The 25,811-nt window shown below is 43.6% G+C and overlaps 1 protein-coding gene across 1 annotated transcript; it reads right to left on the minus strand.

Moving 5' to 3' along the window:
* Window positions 1–1,045: 1,045 nt before the first annotated feature.
* Window positions 1,046–22,299, minus strand: LOC144270260 (G-protein coupled receptor 83-like). Its single transcript, XM_077826612.1, has 5 exons — window positions 21,910–22,299; window positions 20,531–20,656; window positions 19,660–19,793; window positions 13,388–13,996; window positions 1,046–1,119 (listed from the first exon to the last, which is right to left on the minus strand). The coding sequence occupies exons 1-4, from the start codon at window positions 22,297–22,299 to the stop codon at window positions 13,402–13,404; spliced, it is 1,245 nt and encodes a 414-aa protein (XP_077682738.1). The 3' UTR covers window positions 1,046–1,119; window positions 13,388–13,401.
* Between the last annotated feature and the right edge of the window lie 3,512 nt (window positions 22,300–25,811).

Here is a 25,811-nt window from a genome sequence, read left to right on the forward strand (position 1 = left end):
CTCAACTTCCACTGAAAATCAATTAGGTATCTACTCCAATAGGCTCCTTTTAAAATTTCTCATGACAGACATCATTAAAATGTATCTGAAAATGCCAGTGAAAATACACATCCATATTAATTTCAACCCCATTTTCAGAACACAAAACTGGGGGAAATTGTGTGGCAAATGTTGAATTTTTAATGGCATATACTGGCTATAAATTTATTCATTTGAAATTACCCAGAATGAGCCATAATTTTGCTAGAAACTGTTTTGTATAGGGCCATCTAGACTTGCGCCTGGGAGCTGAACTGGATGATCCCACAGTTTTTGGTTTTTTTTTCTTCCGTCTGTAACTTAACATTCATAGACAGACTTCAGGATGTGACATCTTTTTATTCATTTCACATAACACATACAAACTTTCTATTTGTTCTAAGGCCCATTTTCCTTGCACAATTTGACCAACGAGGAACACAGTTTATTATCTGTTTTTATTAACTAAAAATCCCAGACTAATGATGAGGAAACATTTCCAGGAGTTTTGAACATCAGCTGGATTCTTACTGTGCCAGAAACTCCATGTCATTATGCACAAGTGACCAAGAGGTAACTAGGAAACATCACACAGTCATGACAGCAGCGAGACGCAGGAAATCCATCTTCCGTGGGGGACTTACAGTCACTACAGAGCAGACAGGACCCTGATGCTTTAATCTCCAACACTGGCTTTGTTTGAAAAAATAAAAAGTTACATTTGGACAGAGCAATAACTCAGATAAGCACAAGATCCTTACTGGAAATGTGAAGGTTGAAAGTCACAATAAAAGGGAGAAACATCTGTTTCCTGCACAGCTCTTGTCAAACATTTTTATAAAGTTCTAACTAGTTTCATTGTGATTTGTGAAAAGGTCCAAAAATTCAGGGAACAAAGTGAGGAGAACTTTTGAAGGGAATCCTTTTCTCTTTTTATTCCATTTATTTCTCCTCCGAATGGGTGTATATTTTTAGATTCTCTTCCCTCCTCTCCAAACCCCATGATCAAAAATGTAATTCTGCTCTTTGATCTCTCCTGTGCTTCCTTTTGAGTGTTGCTTGACATGGCACTTCCCACAAGAGATGCAAAATTCATTCATCCTGAATGAGTAGAAAATAAAAGCTGCAATTGTTAGTGACAAATATTTGGGGTTCCCTCCCTTTTCTTCCCCCTTTTCACAACAAGAAGGCCACATACACAGATTCAAGAACAATACAGACAGGTGAGTTGACAAGTGTTTAGGCTATTGATTATCTATTTAAATTCTCTTACAGGTGGAGGCCAAAGACCTGGAGGGTAGATATACTCTTCTGCCAGCCATCGCTTCTCAATGAAGCTGTGAGCTGTTGCTGTGAACTCGAACAGCAATCATTGTGCACACAGCTATCACTGAAGCCCAGAGGTTTACAGGACTAGACATTTTATACAAATAACAAAAGCCTCCAAAGATACACTAGATAGAATATAAAATTGAGAAGGGATATAAACCTTCATGTTTCAGGGCATAAACCAATCACTAACTTAGAAGACTTAAGACAAAACTTCCTTTATGGGCAGGTTTTTCCATAATTGTCACTTATAGGGTTTTATGCAACTTCCCCTGAAGCATCTCATACTGGCCACAGGAAACCACATTAGATAGACCATTGGTCCAATGTCCGGAACATAAGTATTGTCATATATCTGCTATAGACACTCAATGAAGCCTATCCTAGAAATCAAGCAGTCTTTAAAAGAAACCAACAGTCTCTTAAATAGACAGATTTCCCTATCGCAAAGCCAGACCCACATTTCCCATAGGGCTCAACGAGGGGAACTTATTTGTGAGTACATATAATATCGGAAAGCTGCACTTGAGGGTAAGTACTTTGTTCCACGATGACACCATGCTGTGCAAGTAGTTTGGTTCAGGTGAAATGGAAAGTAGAGGTCAGGCTTGGCTAGTAGGAGAGCAAATTGCAAATATTAAGGCCAAATATTGTTTAAATGCACTTTCTTATGTAGAAATGAAGATTCATTTAGTACAAGGGATGGTGAGGTAGGTTTGTCTTTTTGTTTTAATTTGGGGGGAAACTGTGGTGTCAATTTAAAAAGGGAACAATAGCAATGTCTTGAGCCAGGAATAGATGCTATCCAAGCTCTTGACGACAGATGCTATGCAAATTTCCCTCACTCATACCTCCCAGTAAGCCTCAGTTCTACTTACTCAAATTTAGTCCATGGCATTTCTATTGTGACAATCAGCATGGTTTAGATGCCAATTCTGGACCCCAGTTATTCCAGTCCTGGTCACACACCATTAGCACTGTCCATGAATCTTACTGCAGTTAAGTTCTGTTCCAATCCTCATACCCCCTACACAGCTTTACCAATGCATCTCAGTCATAAACTATCTTTGAAACGACTAAGCGCAGGCTGCTAATCATGACAATCTGTGTTGGTTTTGTTATGGGGAAAGGTGTCCCCTGAGACTAGATTAATAACCAAATGCTCTGAAGTGTCCTAATGAATGTGTGCTGATGTCTGCATCAATCAAAGCTGGGGTTTGGGTAGGAGTTATTAATGAAAGTGAACTAAACCATCTTACAAGTTTCATAAGAACATAAGAATGGCCATACTGGGTCAGACCAAAGGTCCATCTAGCCCAGTATCCTGTCTTATGACAGTGGCCAATGCCAGGTGCCCCAGGGGGAATGAACAGAACAGGTAATCATCATGTGATCCATCCCCTGTCACCCATTCCCAGCTTCTGGCAAACAGAGGCTAGGGACACCATCCCTGCCCATCCTGGCTAATAGCCATTGATGGACCTATCCTCCATGAACTTATCTACTTCTTTTTTTTTTAACTCTGTTATAGTATTGGCCTTCACAACATCCTCTGGCAAAGAATTCCACACGCTGACTGTGCATTGTATGACGAAGGAAAAAAGAAAAGCTCCATTTATTACAACTTCGACAGCTACGTGCTGAACGTGAGCACTGTAAGGTTTGAGGTAAGAACAGTGTTCTGCTACAGGGGTGGGCACTGGGGCTGTCCAGCCATCCCTCATCGAGGTGGGAGAATAGAGTCTTGAATCATGGCAGAAGGACCTCCCAGTAGCTGGTACTAGTCAGCTGAGAGTAGAGTGTTGAACTCTCTCTCTCTTCTCCCACAGCCTTCAATGAGAGCAGGATTGGGCCCAGATACTGCAGTCAGTCCATCCATCCCTGTGTCATCAGACAGATTTTATTTTTCTCAAGGCTTTTTTAGTTTATTTTAGTATCTCGGTGAGCCTGAGGGCCATGAACCCTCTTCGGGGAATAGGTGCTAAAGAACACCAAGAAACAACGTCTACTGAGTGTGTAACAAAACACAGCTTCATAAACAACTTGAACTGAATATCCTGATCTGCAGCTGAGCAAGCTGTCAGGAATAGGTCCAAGAGAACTCCCTCCTCTCCCCCTAGCGGGTTGTATCTAAGCCCTTTACACACTAGTAGGAGGATTAGGCACTGAGGCAACAATCAAGAAGACAAGAATATGCTTTATCTTCTGTCACAGCCCTAGACCAGGTGATGAAAGGTAAAATACAGGATTAATAAGCAAACCACTGGCAAAAATATCTGCTGTCAAAAGAAAAAGGAGAATGCTAAGGCCTGGAATGATGTGCAGCAGATTCAGACAGGCAATGTGAGAGAAGAATGAAAAGGATGGAAGGATTTCAATGGGACAAATTCAGAAAGAAAATGACACTTTATTCAGAAAGCTGGAACCATATGCCACAGCAGTGAGTGACGGAATAGGCTTTGAATGGGTTCCGCTCATCTGGCTTTCTGCTATATCCGAGCCTTCAAAGCTAGAAGACCATCCCTTAGAGCTTAGCTTCTTTAAAGAGTGTCTGAGATAAATTACATTTGGTTTTATAAATCTGCCTTTGTGTCCTTCAGAGGTTTCCAATTGGGGTTTCATCCAAAGTGCAGGAAGTTCAGAAATGTTGCTTACCTGCTGAAATTACGTGTGTCGTTAAATATATGATGTGAAGGAAGCAGACATGTTACCTTTCAGCCAGAGAGCTGTAGAGCAAGTTGTCCTGACTTGAGAGAAAAGCTTTCACTTCACTCTCCGCTGCAAAGGGGACCTATTTATTTGTTTGCAAAGGGACAAAATCACTGTTTCAATCTCTTTGCAGTTTGCTTCTGAGCTGCTTGTCTGTTTGCTTCCCCTCCTTTGATTTTGGTGGGAGCAACTCTAAGTACGGTTACATTTACACCTTCTTCTAGATCATTAATGAAAAATTCAGTGTGGTTTCCTATAGTGACCCCTGTGAAACTTGGGACTTGAGTCAAAGCCCATTGAAATCAATGAAAATCTTTCCATTGACATCAGTGGGCTTTGAATCAGGCCTTTGGTACTGTTTCACATTTGAAGGGCTACAATTAATGACTATATTGTGTCTCCTTCATCAGCTAATTTCTAATTCATGGTGAGTTCTCTTTATCTAGCTGGTGTTTTTCCTGCATCTTTGTTTGCTACGTAGTGCGACTATATAACGACTTGTTTCTGAAATTCAAATATCCTCTGTGGCACATTCCCCATTATCTACTTCATCAGTAATTATGCTGAAGGCCATTAGATTCATTTGGCTTGAGCTAGTGTTAATAAATGCACGCTGTTAATTGGTCATTAGACACATCTCTCCTGAATCCTTACATATTGACTCACATCAGCCTGTGCTCCAAAATTTTCCCTGGAACAGACAGTTCACCAAACCTACAATGTGACAGGCTTGCCTTCTAGTGAAATTGGGGAATAGCAGGGGAGGTTCTGGGGTTTGCTTGCCAATGACTAATTCACCAAATCACCCATTTGCCTAGACGTTTTATCACTGAGAAGTGTCAAAGAACTCAAAACTATATCTACAGAGCATGAAAAGGTCCGGATCACACAAATTTCCTCGAATGCCTCTCCCCCCCACCCCAAAACTCCATTTGAAAAGCCTGATAGCTATGTTACAGAGCTGCCTGCTTCCCTCAACGTCTATGCCCTATTGCACTGTATCACCTAGAAAGAAGCTCTGTCCCTTGCCCAAGAAGGTCACTTGTACTTGGCCAAAACTGGGCACCCAACTCTAAGTAAATGGCAATCATGATCAGAGAAAGTCCTTGGATTTATCTCTCCATCTTTCCCACCTGAAATAACTATCCAGGACTCTATCCTGAGAAGCAGCGACTGTCAAATAAATTTGGGCATCATGGTGGATAATCAGCTGACCATGGGCTCCCAGGTCGACACTGTGGCTAAAAGGACTAATGCAATCCATGGATGCATAAACAGGGGAATCCTGTATTTGGCACTAGTGTGATGGCTGCTGGAATACAGTGTCCTGTTCTGGTGTCCATACTTAAAGAAGGATGTTGACAAATTGAAGAGAGTTCAAAGAAGAGTCACAAGAATGATTGAAGGATTAGAAAACTTGCCTTACAGGGATAGACTCAGAGAGCTCAATCTATTTAGCTTAACAAAGAGAAGGTTAATGGATGTCTTGATTAGTCTATGAGTACCTACAAGGGGAACAAATATTTAATAATGGGCTCATCAATCTAGCAAAGAGAGGTATAACATGATCCAATGGCTGGAAGTTGAAGCTAGACAAACTCAGACTTTTAACAATGAGGGTATTTAACCACTGGAACAACTTACCACGGATCATGATGGAGTCTCCATCACTGACCATTTTAAAATCAAGCTTAAATATTTTTCTATAAGACATGTTTTAAAATTATTTTGGGGAAATTCAATGGCCTGTGTTATACAGGAAACCAGACTAGATGATCTTAATGATGCCTTCTGGCCTTGCATCTCTGAGCCTGGTGTAATGCCACAGCACCCCCATCTCTAGTCACTGGAAGTCTGAAAGAAAATATCCAGACTGCTACCAACAGTAAAAGAAGATTATTATTGTTATTATGAAACATTTATATATAGTAACGCCTACAGCCCAGCCAGTTTGGAGCCCCATTCTGCTATGTGCCAGACAAACACAGTAAATGACAATCCTTGCCTTAGAGATTCACTTTTGGGTCCAACAGTAGAGCATCTTGATTTTTGATACAAAGTTGCTTAAGACCCCAATTCAGTAAAGTGCTTAAGCACATGATTAGTCCCTCTGAAGTCATATGCTTAAATGTTAGGCATGTGTTTTAAGTACTTCGTTGATTCAGGCCTTAGTCTGTGTTCTAGCAAGGGCAGATTCCATGTACTTTTTAGAACTTTAGACCAATAAAAAGGACACATAAATTATTATAAGTCTAGTGCCATGCAGTTGAGTTTAGTGTAGATACAATTTCTTGCCACTCTGACTTTGCCAGTCAAACCAGCCGGCATACCCTTTTTCTGTCACACATTCTATCATTAACCTAATGTGAGAGAATTGCTGCTATCGGTATCTTCTTTCTTTGCTATATTAATGGGAACCCTTCGAGCGACACAGAAGCCTCTGGCAATGGGGAAAGCCTGTTGAGTTCCAAATCTCATCCAGGCATCAATAATTACCGTTACAGACAGCAAAGTAATTATCATGATTTACAGAGCCAGTGATTAACATATGCTCATCCAGGGAAGCAATCTCAGCAATTAAAGAAGAGCTGCTCTTGGCAACAGATCCAGGGAAGACGTGGCCAAGTGTAATGGCAGAGAGCTGGCAAACCAGAGGGAAACAAAGTAGACAACCCACTCATAGGAGGAGGGATATGTTATTCCTTCAAAAGTAAACATGAAGCAATTCAAAAAGAGTAAGGAATATCAAAAGGGGGCAAGAAAATAAATTTAGAAGAGGCATCAAATGTCTTCCATCAAATGTCTTCAGCTGACAGTGATAACAGAATAACTTGCATTCCCATAGAATCTTTTCAGCTGGAAGGATCCCAAGTCATTTTATTGACTCTGTATAAGGATTACTCACTGAAATGGAAGCTGTTTCTGGGTGGACCACAGAAGCCATTCTATGCCAGCAATATTGCCTAATAGTATTAAGCAAGAGTAGTGAAGAATAACTTCTGTAGTTTAACAACAAGAAGGACTTTTAGGGCAGGGGCAACATAAACATGGGAATTTGAATTTGATCAGAGGACTGAGGCCAACACCCCATTGCCTACAAAGAGTGCTCATATGGTGGTTCTTTAAAGAACCACAACTAGTCAGATCCCCAGTTCTATATTTCACATGAAAGATGTCAATATTAGTGTTGTTGCTATGATTATTTTATAGTACCCCAAAGCATGATAGGAACTTTTACAGAACATATAGAAAGTGATGGTCCCTGTTCCAAAGAAGTTAGATCTCATAGTAGATATAATGTGATCTGGGGGGATAACAAACTGTACAGAGGGGTGGGGAAAGAAATGACAACGGTTACAACAAGGTGCTCAGATACCAAGGTTACCCACTTTAGGCGGATGCTCATCTTGGTGGGTTATTTTAAAGGGTATCTGAACAGATTTAATAGTCATATATTAATTGACTTTGGGGAGATTTTCAAAGGCACACATGGTAGTTAAAATCTCAACTCCCATTGACTTTTGGCTGTTGTGACATTCTACACCCCAGGGGAGTGCCCTATAGCCCCCATATTCATCATTTGTATATAACTGTGATACTGCATATAAAGCATGCCATGTGAGGTATCATGGGAAAGCTTATGATCTGCTGAAACCCACGGTTCCATCTAAATATGTATATCATTAATCCATATGAAGTTATGAGAATGTGGTGTATGGTTGTCACTAAAATATGCTGTGAGTTGGGGAATCGCCCAGGTATTAGATCCCCAGAGACTAGGACAAGAGAGCTGGGGGGATTTGGCTGGTGCCTTTCTCTGTGTGATTCATGAGCGGCTCTGGGAGCATTCATGCAATCTAGCTGGGTGTGGGGCTCCACATGCGGTCGTGCTGAGTGATAACAGCAACTGGAGGGGTTTCCTGTTTGTCACGAGCAAAGCATTGTGAGAGACAGCCTAGGCTGGAGAGTTAAGGGGGTACTGCAGTCTTACAGTCCTAGGCTGCACCCTAGGGTTCCTGTCACAGTTGTTTGTGAAATGTTTGCTTAGATTTGTCTGTATTCTAAGTCACACGATCTTGTTTCTGTGCCATGATGGAGGACTGAAAATTTTTGAAGCAAGGCACTAAAGAATGAGAAATAATGAACATATTTGTCAGGTATGGATTTTCAGAAGAATAATCCTCTGTTAAAATCAGCAAAATGTTCAGGATATGTGAATGTTTTCACGTGGTGGCCATCTGAATATTTGTGGTAATAACAGGACCTCATGAATCACAGTGAACCCAAACTTGTTGTCTGGATTAACAAAAATATTCATTAACTGGTATTTTTATCATTCAGTTAGTGCTGTGTCCATATCAGAAGATAAAGGAATATTTTGTGCTTTATTTGTAGGCATGGTGCACCTCAATCCCTCCTATTCTCTGTTTGTGGCACATAATGGTTTTGTCTCCTGAAGGCTTTAATACCTTGGTTTAATTTCCGTTTTGGATTTAGCATGTAGGTGCTGGGCAGTGTTGGTGGCCTGTGATCGATAGGAGATTGGACTATATGATGTGCTGGTCCCTTTTGGCCTTGAATTTTATGACTCTGTGGTGTACAAGCAATGTTGTCCGCTGGGATCCAGTGGTCTTAGACCTTGCCTTCCAAGGAGTTCTTTCAGGTCACACTTGAGAGAAATTACAGGTGTTCCTTCTAATTTTACTGCTGCAGCATATGGCAAAAGCCCCTCCCTTTGCCTGTTGACATGTTGGGAAAATATTCTTCCATTTTGTTTTCAGCTACGACTTTGCATTGTGATCAGTGAAGTGATCAGTTTGTGGTGTGATCGATTTTGTACACAGCCGGGCAGTTGGGCCATCCTGTGAACTTTAATTTGGGGAGGCTAAAACGAACAAAACTATCTTTGCTAATATAAAAACGTTATCTGCTTCACCCTCTATCTGCCATACTCTCCTTTTTTTAATAACCCTTCCTAATGAAACTCTCATTCGGGATTTATAATTTAGCAGATTGCATTTGAAACCCGGGCACTTCACTGATACAATCTTGTAGGCTGTTTATTAAGAGTATTCAGCAGGCAGACTTAACTAAGAAGAACAAAGATGAACTGCCATTTAAAGAACATTGAACAAGAGACAGATGTTGAGCCCTGTCACTATCAGCTGAATTAAACAGCCTCAAGGCCTTTGATAAAATATATTCCCAATTAGAGGATTATGATATGGATCAGCTACTGGAAAAGGATTCCCTGGACAGTAGATTCCCTACACAGTTTGGGGGCCTTAGAAAAGCTTTAGGTCAAATACTTAAGGGGGGGATCAGTTTTCTAGTTCTGGCTTTACTCTTCCACTCCATTACCTGAAGAATCCTCATCTACTTTCCCCATCTTTAGTTTTAAACCACCCATTACCATAGCTTATCCTTCACTAGAGCAAGTTCCTTTGCTGATTACATTGTCAAATTGGTCAAATAATATTTGACCTCTGAAGGCTCCAAGCTAGTGGATTCAAACAATAGGTTTTGCAGGGTGTGATTTCAGACTAGAAAGATAACTTTTTTGTTCTGTGGTTAGAGGTTAAATAGGTAAGAATCAAAAGGAGAAAAGTCCCCAGATTTGGAGAATGAACTAGTGTCAGGAAAACTGAGCCCTCTCCAGATATTCTATGTATCTGTCTTTGGTTAGCATTGTCCTTCTCTTCTAGCAGTATATTTCATTCTGTCCCATACCCTTTCCCAATCTAAAGGGGGAGACTTCTCCTTCCAAAAAGAATTGCCTTTAAAAAATATTTCTGATATACTCACTGGGTGCATGTGACCCACCATACATTTTCAAGCCATGAGCTCAACTCTGATGCTGCTAAAAATTTAAAGCTAGTTTATTAGAGGTTGTTATTTCTCTGGTTTATTGCGGGGTTTGCTCTCTATCACATTCCAGTTCCAAAGTCAAGCAACGGGGCAATGGCAGAGCTTGAATTAAAACTCAGGTCATCTGACTTCCAGGGATGTACCCTGTCTATCCACTGGACCATACTACCTCCTCCTGTGGTTACAATACATTACTGGCTAAGGCTGTGTCCATGGAGAATGCTGTAGTTCAGACTGATTTGGACTTTTTGGCCTGGTACAATATAATTCCCCCATTATTGCCTTATTGATACTAGGTAAAATGGGATGTTTGCCAGAGAAAGTCTTCAGTTTAATGCACGCCCTCCTTGAATAAAAACTTCAAAAACCTATTCTCAGTAGTTAACAGAAGTGAATTGGTATTTGCTAACCTAAGTTTCGTGCTGTGAGACACTTAGTTTACTGCAGCCTGTCTTCCTGCTCTGTTGTCTGCTAAATGAGTCCTTAATGTAGTTTGAAATGTTTAGTATTTCTTGGAATAATTCTTATTTCACTGACGTTCACATAAGAAAAGAATATCTCTCTGAGAACAATGTATTCCTCTGAGCCAAGGGACTCGGGAACAGATCTTAATTGCCTTGGGCAGGGTTTATCTGCATTAGGCAGTAAGTACACTGAGGCCTGGTCTACACTGGGGGGGATCGATCTAAGTTACGCAACTTCAGCTACGTGCATGACGTACTTAGATCTACTTACTGCAGTGAAGACACTGCGGTAAGTCGACTGCTGACACTCCCCCATTGACTGCGCCTCTCGCTCCGATGGAGTACTGGAGTCGAAGGGAGAGCGCTCAGCAGTTGATTTATCGCGTCTTCACTAGACACGATAAATCGACCCCTGCTGGATCGATCGCTCCGGAGGTAGGTGTAGACACGCCCTGAGAAAAATGTCTGTATTTATTATTGCTACTTAGATAGACTATGGTAGTGCCTCGAGGTCCCAATCGAGATCTGGGCCCCATTGACAAAGGCACTGTATAAATGAATAGCAAGGGACAATCCCTGCCCAAAGAGCTTGGAGTCTAAATAGACAAGACAGACAGAGTCATAAAGAGGGGAAGTCCCTTGCCTGTCCAACGAGCGGAACTGGAAATAGAAATTAAGTCTCCTGAATCACGATGCAGTGACCTGTCTGCTGAACCATGCTGCCTCTAGGTGTTAGACAGGCAAAAAAATGTTCCTTCTTTTTGAATGCTCTTAAATCTTTGTCTTCTTTCCTGACTCTGTCACCCTGACTCTCCCTCTCCTTTCCTCCCTCTGCAGCTCCCTCTGTCTAATGGTTGCTTCAGCATAGACAGATTAATCTTTTCAAGGAAAAAATAAAATCCTTACTCTTGCTGTGCTCCTGTAAACTCGGTTGTTTAACTGAGACTATGATGTAACATTCAGTAACGCTACAGAGTCCTATAACTGTTAAGTTAATAAATGCTACAGTCCTGAGAAAACATTCATGACCTCTAGCTTAAGTGCCAATGTAAATCCATTCACTCAATTAATGTTATAAAAAATCCCAAACGATAACAAATCAGACTAGGACCTAATATTAAAGTGCAGTTCCACTCTGAAAAGTTGCTATGTAATAATGACCCACAGTCCATGGACCTGCTCACTGCTAACGTTGCTGCCAAAATCAGTTCTGTCTGCTTTTACTCTTGTTAGATATACAGAGCCAACGTTGTACTGGGAGAGTGAGCTGGATTCATAGATGTGAAGGCCAGAAAGGGCCATTAGATCATCTAGTCTGACTTCTTGCATAGGACAGGCCATAGAAATTCATCCATTATTGAGACCAATAACTTGCGTTTGACTGAAGCATAGCTCCCAAAAGGCATCCAGACATGATGTGAAGACTTCAAGAGACGTAGAATCTCCACATCCTTTGGTAGTTTGTTCCAAGAATTAATCACCCTCTCTATTAAATATTTGTGCCTTATTTTTTATTTGAGTAGGACTGGCTTTAACGTCTACCCATTGGCCTTCTCTTGCATTTCTTTAGAGAACCTTTTAATACCTAGTATGTTTCTTCCCCTGAAGGTACTCATACACTGATCAGCTCATCTCTTCTTCTTTTTGTCAAAGTAAAGAGATTGAACTCCTTGAATCACACAGAAAAGCATTTTTTCCTGCCCTCAAATTATTTTTGTGGCTCTTCTCTGCATTTTCTTCTTTCTATTATTTCAACATCTTTCTTAAAAGGTTGACTCCAGAGCTTATTGCTGGATTCCATTTAACTATTTGCAGTTATGAGACTACCTATGCACTTTCCACAAGAGTTGGGAGTGAAAATCCCATGGCAGTTGGAGGGTCTACAGCTCCCCACAGTTGCCTGCATGGCTCTTATCATGGCTCAGCTGTGGCTCATTGGCCCCCAAGTCCGCACCCCCAGGCCAGGCCGGAAACCAGAGTGGGGTAAGAACCATGCGTGCAGCTGAGGGGAGCTGCAGACCCTCCACCTGCCCTAGGCAGGAGGCCCGGGGAATGGGAACCTGGACTGGGGGCTGCTCGTGGGCCCCCCCACTCTAGGCAGGTAGAGAGGCCCGAGCTCCCTGCCCTGGTTCTGGCCTCTGGCTTGGCCATGGGGGCGAGACATCAGGGAAAGAGGAGGCAGGGCTTCGTGGTCCCTCCACTTTTAGGAAGAATCCGTCACCCCTGGCTTGAGGAGGCATCTGTCAGTGGCAGTGAGCTGAACACCATTCTGCTTCAAATAGGAATGGGGAGTAACTGGCTAGGAAGTGATACTGCTGCAAAGGACCTGGGGGTTATAATGGATCCAAATGGAATATGAGTCAATGCAATGTAGTTGTGAAAAAGGCTAATATTCTGGGGGGCGTAACCAGGAGTATTGTATATAAGACACAGGAGGTAGTTATCCCACTCTACTCAGTCCTGGTGAGGGCCTCAGCTGGAGTACTGTGTCCAGTTCTGGGAGCCACACTTTAGGAAAGATGTGAACATACTGAAGAGTCCAGAGGAGAGCAATACAAATGATAAAAAAGGACAGAATGAAAAAACTGAGCAAGTTTAGTCTTGAGTCAGACTAAGGAGCTCCTCTTTTGTCCCCATTTCACTCCACACTCTCCCTTAAACAAAGCAGGAAAGCCTTCGTAACTCACCTGGTGGCTCCTGATTGGCCATTGCCTGACCCTTCAAGCCACTGGAGGATCAAGTCTTCTTAGTATCTGAGCCTGAGTGGCTTATCTAGAAAGGGGTTTGCCAGGCCAGTGATACCCACAGCAGGGGGGCAGTGAAGGCCTGGCATAGCCCATCACATCTCCCTTTTCACGTTATGCCTCTGGATCAACAATATCCATGATCTCTCATTTCCTGGCATACTTCGCTCCTCTACTAAAACTCCCCTCTCAACCTATTGACATGAATGATGCATCATAAATAAAGCCCTTTGCCACCAAACCTTTTGAACTCACCTTGACTCTCCAACTCACAAATCTGTGTTGACTGTCTGCACATTTGTGGTGGAGCGAATGCTCTGTGAGGAAGGCCTCTGCTTGTACCTGGCTTGCTCAATCCATGCCTCTCGATAGGCCACGATCACAGCGGGCAACACGTTGTCCTGTGTTTGAGGCACCTTCTGGCACATGCTGAGTAAGGACTTGAGCTCTGAGCGGAAGCTCTCGTTCAGCCAGCAGTAGATGAAGGGGTTATAGCAAGTGCTGCTCATGGCAAACCAGTGCAGAGCAAAGTAGATGGAGTTTTTGGTCTTGATGCCAAGACTGGAGATGAGCACTACATAACAGTTGAGTGGGAACCAGCAGACAGCAAAGACCACCACAACCAACACCAGCATCTTGATGCTCTTCTTCTTGTTCTTGTGGTGAATGATGTATTGCTGCTTGGTGATGTCCCCAATGGCATTGCGCAGCCACAGCTTCTTGGCCAGGCTTGTGTAGGTGATGGTGATGATCAAAAGGGGCAAGAGGTAGAGGAGGAGGAAGGTGGAAAGGTCCAAGTATTTCCACACCAGCTCTGCAGGCTCAGGAAAGTCAGGAAGACACAAACTCCGGACAGTAGCTTCCCTTTCAAAACAAAAAAAAGTATTTATATAGTATGTGGCCACAAAAACCTTCATGAAAATTCCTGCATTTCCTCAAACCAGTGTGGGACTTTCAGGCCACAATATAAATCGCCTTTATGCTGCACTTGTGGACATCACAGAGCTAGTATTGCCACCACGGCTTCCATAGGACCCAAATCTTCTATCCTTGTGTACACTGAACCATACCCTAATATGCAAGCAGCCCCGTTACAATCAATCTGACTACTCCCATGGTAAAGTACTACCAGATGGAAGGATGGCAGTACCTGGTTCATAGTAACTAATATCCTTCAAAGGGGAAGAAGTACCTTCCCACCTCATGTCACCCCACTTCCAACACCCCTCCCCTCACTAGAAAAACAAATAAATTACAGATGTGACTACTTATAGATACTGTAACATTGTAACTGCAAGATGTTTGTATGCATTCTTGACTACCCCTAGTCTTGTATTTGTGACACTTCTTCTCCATATCCCCCTCTGTTGTTTGTATGTATGTGCCACTTGGGACAGAAAACATGACTTGTCTGTCAAGCATCTTGCACTTACAGGTGCTGTAAATAATAAATATTAATTGGGGGGTGGGAAAGGCTAATCATGGAGGACAGATTATGAAACTGAATATGCAGTATGCAGAAGTGTAAAAATAGTGTGTATGCATGCATACATGAAGGGGAGTGCTGTACAACTTTGATTGTGGTATGTTTGGGCAGAGCTGAAGAAAAGTAAGAAAATGCTACTTCTCTAAGGCTTTCCAACCAATGATCTCCAAGCACTTTGCAGATATTAATCAAACCCTCATCACCCCTCTGTGTTAAATGAATATAACTATCCCTGTATTGTAATTCTGTTTATGAATATGTTGCACTTCTATAGGCCTCTTTCCCCATCACTTTCAAAGTGCTTGGCAAAGCTGGATAAACACGATTATCACCATTTTACAGAAGAAGTAAATGATGCAGAGCGGCTAATGGGGCTACGCCAAGAATTACTATGGGCCATATTAATTAAAATACAGGTTCGTATATGTATCATACATGTGTAAATTAGTATTATGCACAATAATAATATTCATACTATCTACTTTTACACTAAGATAAAAGTGATCATGGTGATCTATGGTGTAAACTGATTACTAGCTGGTATCACAGCATAGTACTGGCACAGTAGGACATTTATACTTTCCTCTGAAGCATCCAGCATTGGCCACTGTTGGATGGGCCATTAGTCTGTTGAATTATGATACAAAGGGAGGGCAGTTCCAGTACAATCATTCCAGTGTTCGCACAAAGTGGAAGATATTGGGTATCTGATTCTGTTAGGTTCTTATCCTGGCCAAGGAGAGCAGCATTTCAGAAAAGTGTTAGACTAAATCAGGTCCTTGTATCCTAATGGGCTTTTTTGTCACCATGATGCACTCTCCCTTGTATTGAGGTCCACATTCCCATTGTCAAGAGTGAATGACATGTTTTTTGGTTTTTTTTTGGGTGGGGGGGCGCGGTCCTGAAGTGTTGCATTATTCTAAACAAGAAAGGCCTATTAACAAAAACTGAAATCTTCTCTTGGAAGCTGTTGCTAAGAAATGGGCAGTTTTGTCTGTCATGGCATGAGATGGGTCCTCACGTCCCCTCAATAAGGCAAAGAGAAACTCTTATGACCCATTTTTTATAAACAAGATAACAAAGGCTAGCATAAAGCAAGTAACTGCAAAGAAAAGAGAGTTCCCTGCAGGATGTCGACAAGAGAAGCAAGGACAAAGCCCCATCAGACAATTCTTAGGAATGCTACACAACCCTCCTACTCATCTTCCCCACACAAACCCCAAAGGGACAAACAGAAGGTAGGAGTGTGTCTCTGTAATATCCCAAGCTGTGGGCTCCACCTAATGACTCCCCATGCTTCCCCAAACTCACAGGTGTTGTCTGTTAACCTAACCCTGTATGATAGGCAACTATCTATTAATAGAAGTTAAACAATTTCTCAGTGCCCCCCACCAAAAGGGACTGAACGTTCCATAGACCAAAAATAAGTAAGTGTAGCTGGAATTGATGAACTATTAAGGGAGGTAGTGATCCACTCATTTATTTCCTGGGGGTGTTTTAAACCCATCTTTTTCTGTCTCTCTCCCCTTCTGCTTTGTCTCTCTCTGCCCATCTTCTTTCTACCGCTGTCTGTACTCAGCTGCAGTCACTGAAGACTTCTTAATCCCTGTCAGACAACTTTATTCTCCACAGTTTGATTAATATCTTTAATATCCTGTTGTCAACCTCCTGCACTGACTATTATGCCATTAATAGAAGACCTTCCAGAACTGACTGCTGTGAATGTGGGATGACTACAAGCCTAGGGGGAGCTGACAAATGTCAGGTGTGTAACTAGAAGGATTTTGAATTTTTAGGACTTGGAAACTTTTGATAATAAGGAAGTAGATGCAAATGGAGAAAGCAGACTTTGAGACAGAGAATTTAAGGCCACAAAGGACTGTCACAGTTTAGGGCAATTGCACGCACAGGCACTGACTTTCCAATGTGCGGGGGATACTCAACCGCCGGCTCTGCCCCAGGCCCTGTCCCCCACTCCATCCTTCCCCCCCAAGGCCCCACCCCTGCCTAGCCCTGCCCCACCCACCTATTCCTGCCCCTCCCTCCCCCGAGCATGTCACGTTCTCACTCCTCCCCCCGCCCCGAGCCTCCTGCATGCTGTGAAACCGCTGATTGTGGTAGGTGGGAGGCACTGGGAGGGAGCAGGAGGCGCTGATTGGCAGGGCCCGCCAGTGGGCAGAAGGTGCTGGGGGGAGGGGGAGGTGCTGATGGGGGGCTGCCAGTGGGTGCTCAGCACCCACCATTTTTCCCCATGGGTGCTCCAGCCCCGGAGCACCCACAGAGTCAGTGCCTATGACTGCACTTGGATTCCCCCTCAGTGGTCCTGCCAGGGCATCCACTCTCTGCTTCCAGCTCCCCAGGTGTTGTCTCTCTTCAGTGGAAACAAGTGTCTCCCTCCCTTCTGACTGGTGTTTTCCCAGGCTGGACAGTTCCATTGCCTTCACTCTGTCATTCCCAGCATGGACAGGTTGCCTTAGGACACCTGCTTGCTTTCTCTTCAGAGATGGATAACACTGTAATTGCTACAGACATAAGTTACCACACAGTTCTTTCTAAGCAAGCCTACTTTATTCTTACAGTACAAAGCATTACAGAGAAAACATTTTAAAACCAATAGAAGGACCTAATAAGCTTACTAGAGTTTGTCCTAACTTTCTCTTGGGCTCTGGAAAGTGCATCTTTTAATACCCCACCCCAGGGGCATCCTTGTTGTTACAAGTTCATCAAAGTTTCGGCGCACAACGTGTCCACTCAGAACACATTCAGTTCCCTTTTTATACAGTTCAGAAATCTTAGAACTGGAGTTTCCGGAGGCAGGTAGTAAGTATACAAAGGATCTCTCCCTCCCCAGGGCATATTTTCAAAAGGTTGGCTTCAGAGGGGAAGAATTTGCATTCCTCTTACCTCAACGTATTTCCTAAGGCAGGGATCGGCAACCTTTGGCCCGTGGTCCACCAGGAAAAGCCGCTAGCGGGCCGAGACAATTTGTTTACGTGTTAATTCTACATATCATCTTGAATATGAATTCCTCCCTCCCCAAAAGGGAGTGAGAAATTAGGAGGCAAGGCAAGGGAAAACAAATGGGCTCTTGTATTAAAGGTTTTCTAGACAACATTCTTAATGCAATAATTTTGATGTAACAGCATTGTGTCCTCTCTCTCTTGCTGTCCATTCATAGGAGGGAAGTAGCTGTGAGCCAAGGAAGAACGCCAAGGCTATCTTGTGTGGTTTTTGCACAGATAAGTCGGAGGGCTCTGTAAGCAAGATGAAAATCTTTCAAATGTTGATTATTTTAGCCTCCACATTCTTCTCCTTGGGACTGAAATCTCAAGCAGACAATACTGCTCGCTGTGATACTATCTATCCTGTCTTGCTCCAGTGGGGTTCTCCTGGATATTTACTGACCAGCAGTATTGAATGAGAACATGGGGAAAAAATAAACCCGGTTTGTTTTGATGCATCATACATGGCTGCATCCATCCCGAAGAAACCTTTCTTTACTGGTTAAGAAAAGAGAGTCTCATTAGCTGGCGCCACAAACTTGCTGTCAATAGTGGACTAAGGTAGTACCTAATATCTTGGCCCTGCCCCAGAGCACAATGATCCCTGGATCCATCACCCCATCCTGCCCCCATGATACAATGTTTTGTGGCTTTAGGATCCCGACATCAAGTCCTCAAAAGCTTCTGCCCATGTGTGTTAGCTCAGTTGCAGGTAACACCCTGAGTTTGATTTACATGCCTTTTCCTGGTACTGATCCATGCTACTTTGTGGGCACTGGGGTCGGAAGAAATCTCACATAAAGGGAGAAGAAGTAGTTTAAGGCTTAACTAAGAAGAGACAACTGCTGGGTCTGAGCTTCCGCATGGCAGACTAGATAACTAGCTATCTTGCATCCAATTTCAAGATATCTTTGGACTCTCCCTCCCCTCCCCCCATGGAGCAAGAAGGGAAACATTTATGGATTTTGCTATGCCAAACTCCACCTCAGAATCTTCACCTTCTTGTGGAACTTTGTGAATCTTCCTCTGAATGGGAAGTTTCACTTGATCCCCTTCACATTTGCCAAGCAAACAGCACTCTTCACCTCCGCTTTACAGCAAAATAACCAAAGCAAAGGGGCATTAACAAGAAAGGTTTTATTGTCCTGCAGAATCACCAGACTGCCTTAAAAAGCACCACCATGTGTTATGAGGCTGCTGCTTCTATTTTGATGTATTGTGTTTAAGTGTTTGTCAGAGGTGCCTAACGTGTTCAGTGAGGCTACTCTTGTTTAGATTTATCAAACAAATAAAACCAAAGATGCTGAAGGGAGATGATCTCGCTCACTGAGTAAAGGAGTGGCTCAGTTTGCTGAGGTTCGCTCTCCTGTTGATCAAAGAGGGAAGTCTTTATTGTGTAACGCAGTGACACTAGATAGCTCCATGCATGGCTTAGATATATAAAACCTTGCCTATATAAGTACCAGACATGTGTGCTGTGTTTTTGATAGTTTGATTCCTGCCTCCTTCACCTTCCCTCACAAAAATATAGGGTTTGTTGGATGGCAGGGGTGTCCTGTTTATGAACAAAAAAGCGAATAGGGAAAACAGTTGCCGTCTAGCTAAAACAGCCCTCCAGCAGTGAATCTAGTGCTGAGAGAAACCACACAGTAGCTCTGAGTCTTTTAGAGATGATAGAAAACCAAGGCCCTGAGCACTTGTGCTCACTAAAGTTCCAAAGGCCCCAAGTTTCACAGTGGACCAGCTGTGTTGACCAAACTCCATTTTGGGTAATCACAAAGATATTTAGGTACCTAACAACCATTAAAATCCATGATAGTTAGGTGCCTAAATGCCTTTGAGAATCTGGGCCATGCTGTCTATATAAAACTCCCTGTGCATTGTCAGCTGGATGCAGTGATTGTCACTTCTTGGGCTAAACTATCCTGCTTTATGTCAGCCCAGCTTCCCACCTGAAGTAGAACTACATTTCAGTAGTGCGGGAAGCGATTCTTGTAAATGACTGTGTAAAGTGCCATGGGGGCAGAGGAGCAACTTACCGGTAGTTGTACTGGAAAAGCTTCTGATAGATTGCATGGGGCAGGGAGAAGCAGGTTGCCATCAGCCAGATAACAGAAATGCTCAGCATTCCTCTTGTGAGCGACATCCTTTGCTTTAGCGGGTTCAGAATAACCTGCAATGGAGACTTCACAATGACTGTCATCTCACTGGGAAAGAAAAGTCCCTTCAGTGACTGATACTTCTCTTCACATGTTCCAATGCTTTTAAGAAAAATAACTGAATACTTAGAGAACTGCCTAACAAATTAGAGTGATCTAGAGAAAACTGAAACGTAGAACTCTACAGCTGGTACCAACGAGTACCTTCAAGTCAGTTTTCTCTGGTTTGTCTTGAAATTACGTCATACCTTAAACCATGACTGAGCGTGACAATTATGTAAGATTATCTCCACTTGAAAGGACGTTTATTCTAAATAAATCAAATTAAGAAATGCCTCACATGGTAACTGGGCCAACAGAGCACACCCAGCTTGGGTAATTTGCGTTTTCACACAAGGTGAACTGAGCTCTTTATTTTTTGACATTATTTGTGCAGAATTTCAGGGTCTGAAGATCAAGTTTTCTACAGGGAAGGGACATTGTTTGCACATTTCTAGTTTTTCTCTCTACATTTTGTAATGACGGTAGTGCTCACAAAAGTGACAGGCTGACACCAATGGCTGTAGGCCAGAGTAACATAGGCAGATGCTATGTAAACTCCCCTCTCAGCTCTATGTGACACCCCCTCTTGTGACACCCCATTTTATTTCAGTTCTGGACTCCCCTTTGCTTACCCATGGTTAGATAGGGGACACTGTGGTTTGGAGCACCTGTGGCAAAGGAATCTTACACCAGTCTGGGGATTCTGTACCTGATGTCTGTCCAGAGCTATGGCTGTCAGGGTGAGTGTGGAGACATGAAGAGAGCAGTATTGCACGAAGCGGCTGATATGACACATGGCCTTTCCAAAGGCCCACGTGCTGTTCACAAACCGAACCTGCAGGGAATGTAACAAACCAGCAAAATCATCAGCAGGGCACGGTGGTTCATGTACCTGAGCCAAAACAAACAGAGGCGCTCTTGAGACTGCATCTGGAGAGCTCAAGAATATACATAGCCTTATGGTGCCCTCTGTCACTTGGGGCAGGTTTCCTTTGAAGCCCAAGAAAACTATTGTCAACTTTAGACATTGAAACTCCTTGGTAATTGTTCATAAATAAGGCTACGACTTAGACACGGAGGTCATGGAAGTCATGGAATCCATGACTTCCAGCGACCTCTGTAACTTTAGCCTGCGGTGGTCAGGAGCTGCAGGGGCCGGGAGCCGAAGGGGTACCCCCACTGACTTTGGTGGCCCCTGGAGCTCCAAGCCACCGCAAGTGGTAGGGGTACCCCACTGTTCCCGGCCACAGAGTGGGAACCTCCCAGCTTCCAGCTGCGGCAGGGGAACCCTGAGCTCCTGGCTGCAGCAGGCAGTGGGAGCCCCCAAGCTCAGAGGTAAGGGGGGAACCCCTGGGCTCCCACGTGCCACGGGCCCCCAGAGCAGCGGGCGGTGGGGGTATCCTGCAGCCCCCAGCTGCTGCAGGCTGTGGGGGCCCCTGCATGTTTCAGCAATTGGTGGTGGGGGACCCTGGATCTCCAAAACCCAACCCGTGGGAGCTCCTAGCCGCCCCGCAGATCCCCATTTTGACACCGATATTTTTAGTAAAAGTCACAGACAGGCCACGGCTTCTGTGAATTTTTCTTTATTGCTTGTGAGCTGTCAATGACTTTTACTAAAAATATCCCTGACAAAATCTTAGCCTTTTTGTAAAGGTTAAGACTGAAATTCCAGACATTTTGCTAAACAGTAACTTCTAGGAGCTTCACAACTAGTTTAGAGCCTCCTAAAGGGTTGAGCCTGTAAATCACACCCCCACTTGTGAATACATAGAAAATAATTCCCATGGAGGAGTCTATACAAGCCCTGTTGCACTCTAGTGGTTCAATGGCAGGGACTAGGAGGTGATGTTGTTGGAACTAATTTTGGATTTGGAAAGACTAAGTTGGAGTGGGGGGGGGGAAAGACCCCTCTTTTACTTCCCTGGAAGAGCTGCTGTCTATGGGCCACGAATGTGCCCAGCTCAATTCTTAGCCCCAGAAGCATGCACCGAGTGAGTGCAGCCACCAGATGAAGCACGGTGCTGGATGGCCAAGCCCATGTCTGGCTCCGTTTTTGGCAGGCATAGTAGCACGGCTTGTGGCACTTACCAGAGTGAAAGGAGTGTTGAGCAGAGTGATCATAATATCGGACACTGCCAGGTTGACAATGAAGAGACTGGTGGCTGAGTGTGTCCTCTTGTTCTTGATCACCACGTGGCAGACCAGCATGTTGCCAAACAGGGATATGATGATGATAACTGAGTATGCCACGATTAGAAGAGCTTTCACTGTGGGCTTCTGGGACTCTGGTTCATACTTGGCCAGCTCAGCAAACTTCTCCCACTCAACAATCCTGCTGTCTGTCCAGTTGAAGGCTGTCCTGTTGGCTGCCTGGTAGATTGACATGCGGTTGGCCAAGGAAGAGCTATGGTCAAACTCCTCCAGAACTCCTGTGACCTGGGGAAAGTAGGGAAGCGACTGATGTAGGGGGCGAGTCATTGTGGTTTCCAACTGGGTTAAGCTAAGGGCAGACATAGTTTAAGTTGCAGCTCCAGGAAGCGTGGTTAGTGATTGTTTGCTTGACTTTGACAACGCTGCTTTTCTATGAGACTAGCATGAGTAAAGCCGGCCTTTAAAATGTAAAATTAGAGAGCGGCTAAAAGTCACAATAAATTGTCCTGTGCAATCAGAAAGGCAGTAGGGTCTTGTTTAACTCTGATGTGCAGTGTGGAAAGGAATTGTGAGGAACTGCAGGCTCTCATAACTCTTTCGTGTGGTAAAAATTGCATTAGCCAGTAAGACAGGGTGGAAAAAAATCCCTGATTCCATGAAACAAACCTGTAACAAACTCTCGGCTCAATGCTAATCTTGGACAGCATTTGGCACTGTCCTACTCCCACTTCAGCTTCTCTTCTTGTTCTCAGCTGTACTTATGGTTCTTTCGCCCTTCTGAGATACTGTTGTGTTCATCCTCATTCTTTATTTCTGACCACCTTACTCTTTTCTGTTGAAATGAAATGCACAGCTATTTCCAAGACTGTCCTTAAGTGCACAAATAGCTGTTATCTTCATCTAACCATGATAATTGTCCGGAGGGTATTCAGAACCTGTGAATTATATCAGAAGAACATTATAGGCTATTTTCTCTTCCACACAATTGCTGTGAATTCTGCTTCCTCTCTTTCATTTTTGATGGTAAATGATCTTTTCAGCTAGAGGCCTGGACACACAATCGTAACTCCTAATACCTTCTGAGCCCCCCTCTCAGCGTACATCCAGATATTTCTGGCAACTGACCTGCAATTAGCAGAAAGCAATACAGATTTTTGGATGCTACTGACTAACAGGGGAGGTATGGCATAAAGATGTTGTTAGCAGGAATTACTTAACTATATCACACCATTATGTATTATGTATATGCTATATGTACACATTAGAGAGCAACAAGTGTTACATGCTGTGACGGGGTGGACCCCTTGGGAAGTCACCTGATGCACTGAGATATCACTGAGTCTACCTGTTCTGCCAGCATGGGTCCCTTTAACCTGTCTAGCTGAGCCAGGCTCTTCAAACCTCCTCTAACACACCCACAGGCAGGGCCACACCCAGCTGCAGATCTGCTCTGGGAAGACTCAGCTTAAGGGACTTGCTCCAGCACTCAGACGTCCACTTCCCTTGGAGTACAAACCCCAAATTATATGAAATTCCCCTCTCCCCTCAATGTGGAGGAGGGTGTACACAACTTCTCTCTCCCCTCACCCCATTTGAAATTACATAAACTGGGTTATATTATAAACCAGAAATAATTTTTTTAAATATAACAGGTGTATTTTAAGTAGTTAAGGAGGTAGCAGACAGAACAAGGCAGATTACTAAGAAAATGAAACAGAGCATGCAAACTAAGCTTAATACACTAAAGAAATTAGTTACATGTATGTTCTCACCCTAAATGTGGTTCTAATAATCTTCTTCACAGGCCAGACACTCTTCCAGCCTGGGCCCAATTCTATTCCCCTGTTCAGTCTTAGTTGTTTCCAGCAGTCATCTTGGGTGGTGTAGCAAGGGAGAACTAACAACCTTGGATTACCTCACTCCCCACCCTTAAATAGGATTTGCATAAGGCAGGAGTGCTTTCTTTCCTAGTTTGACCCCACTTCCCTTACAGGGGAAAGTTACAAGAAGTCCCAGGTAATTTTTTAGTATCAGGTGACAAGACCACCTGACTCTGTAGGGCCCCTGTAGCCATTCTTCACAGGCTGACCCACAGGTTCACAGGAAGACTAAGTGTCCTTGTTGATGGGCCATCAGCACTGTTTGGCTTTTCCATTGTTGTACCTGAAGCGTTGGCAGTGGGCGTCACCCAAAGTAGCATAGTTGAAATACAGATACATCGTCAATATTCCTAATTTCAGATACAGAAATGGCACATGCATACAAATAGGATAATCGTATTCAGTAAACCATAACCTTTCCAATGATATCTCACATGACCCATCTTGCATAAAGTACATCTCAGTTATGTCATTCATATCATAAACATATTTTCATAAAGAATATGGAATGACACATCACACATGCTACTTAAAAGTTGCACCAATGTTATTTTGCGTATCCCTCTGCCTGTGAAACCAGATGCCTTCACTATTGTAAGTGCAACTCAACAGGCCTCAGAGGGAAAGGAAACCTTTGAAAAATTCCTAAAATAGCTTTGAATCGCACACTTTTAAGGATTGTATACCTCACAAGCTTCTGGGGCTTAGCCTTAAACTGTTGGACAAGAGAGATTTCTGGCTTTCTACTGGGACAAAGACCAAGGCCGCGTACTTTAAACATGTCACCTAACTATTGTCACTGTTGTGCCAGGGTAACCTGCAAAGAAGGAAACACTTTGGCAGGTTGATTTTTCTTTTTTAAAACATAGTAGCTGTTTGAAGCTGCTCAAAGGTTTGTAAGTGGGGAAACATTCTCTCTCTCTCTCTCTCTCTCTCTAGCCCTCTATTTTTTTCAGGTAGTCTAGTAAGAGGCAGTAGAGTGAGCAATTTGTACACTCACTGAATGATCCAGTGCCCCAGCCACAATATACCAAGTTAGACATGCAGGTATAATGGGTGGTGAGTTTAGTGAACTCAAAGGGCCAGTCTCTATAGATAATTCTCCCTTCCAGGTGGTCCTTCTATTTCAACCATGAAGCACCGTGTGAGAGCAGTTTGTGGGGGAAGTTTACATTGTGCTATCTCTGCTAAGAGGATAAGCAGGTGACTGGGTCAGGCCTGCCAATCTGGCATCTTTCACCACCCACTAAACTCAGTAAACAATGTTAAGGAGAAATGTGATCCCACACAGAGACTGTAAATCTCAAATACAATCAATAAACGCCTGTGGAAAGCAAGAATTCTAAAGCTTTGTCTCTCTTTTGTTTCCAATAAATGTTGCCCCTAGCTGGGTCGAGGGAGGGGAATTTATTGGCCGGTGTTTCTGACCCTTTCACCAAACTGACCAAACCCACAGTCTTGTATTTCTACTGCTGTCTGCCAGTGCTGGGGGATACCCCAATACCCAAGTTCTGTGTTGTTCCCAGAGGATGATATTTCTTGCCCATTGTATACACTATCCTTTCAATGCAGTATAAGCACAGGGCACTGACTTACCCTCCTCCCCACCTCCCAGAACTGTTTATCAGTAATAAAAATCTCTGTGATAGCACCTTATATTTGCTTGCTGCTCTACGACTATGCACCCAAATGCTGCAAGGAGCTCTGCCCCATGCCTACTGTGATGTAGTATACACCCCACGCAGGACTGGAAGGGGTTAAGGTGGCCAGGGAGGCCAATTAACTCCACAGGTGGGGCCTATATAAAGCCAGTTAGCTAGCAACAGAAGGAGGCTACTGGGAAGTAGGATGCAGTCACTTGCTGAGTGGAGGGAGTTGGGAGGCTGGCTGGCTGGCAAACTCAGAGAGGGGGGAAGCCATGAAGGTAGGTGAAGGCTCTGGGGAATAGCAGCAAGGAAT

Source organism: Eretmochelys imbricata, chromosome 9, assembly GCF_965152235.1.
Source record: "Eretmochelys imbricata isolate rEreImb1 chromosome 9, rEreImb1.hap1, whole genome shotgun sequence".
Lineage (NCBI taxonomy): Eukaryota > Metazoa > Chordata > Testudines > Cheloniidae > Eretmochelys > Eretmochelys imbricata.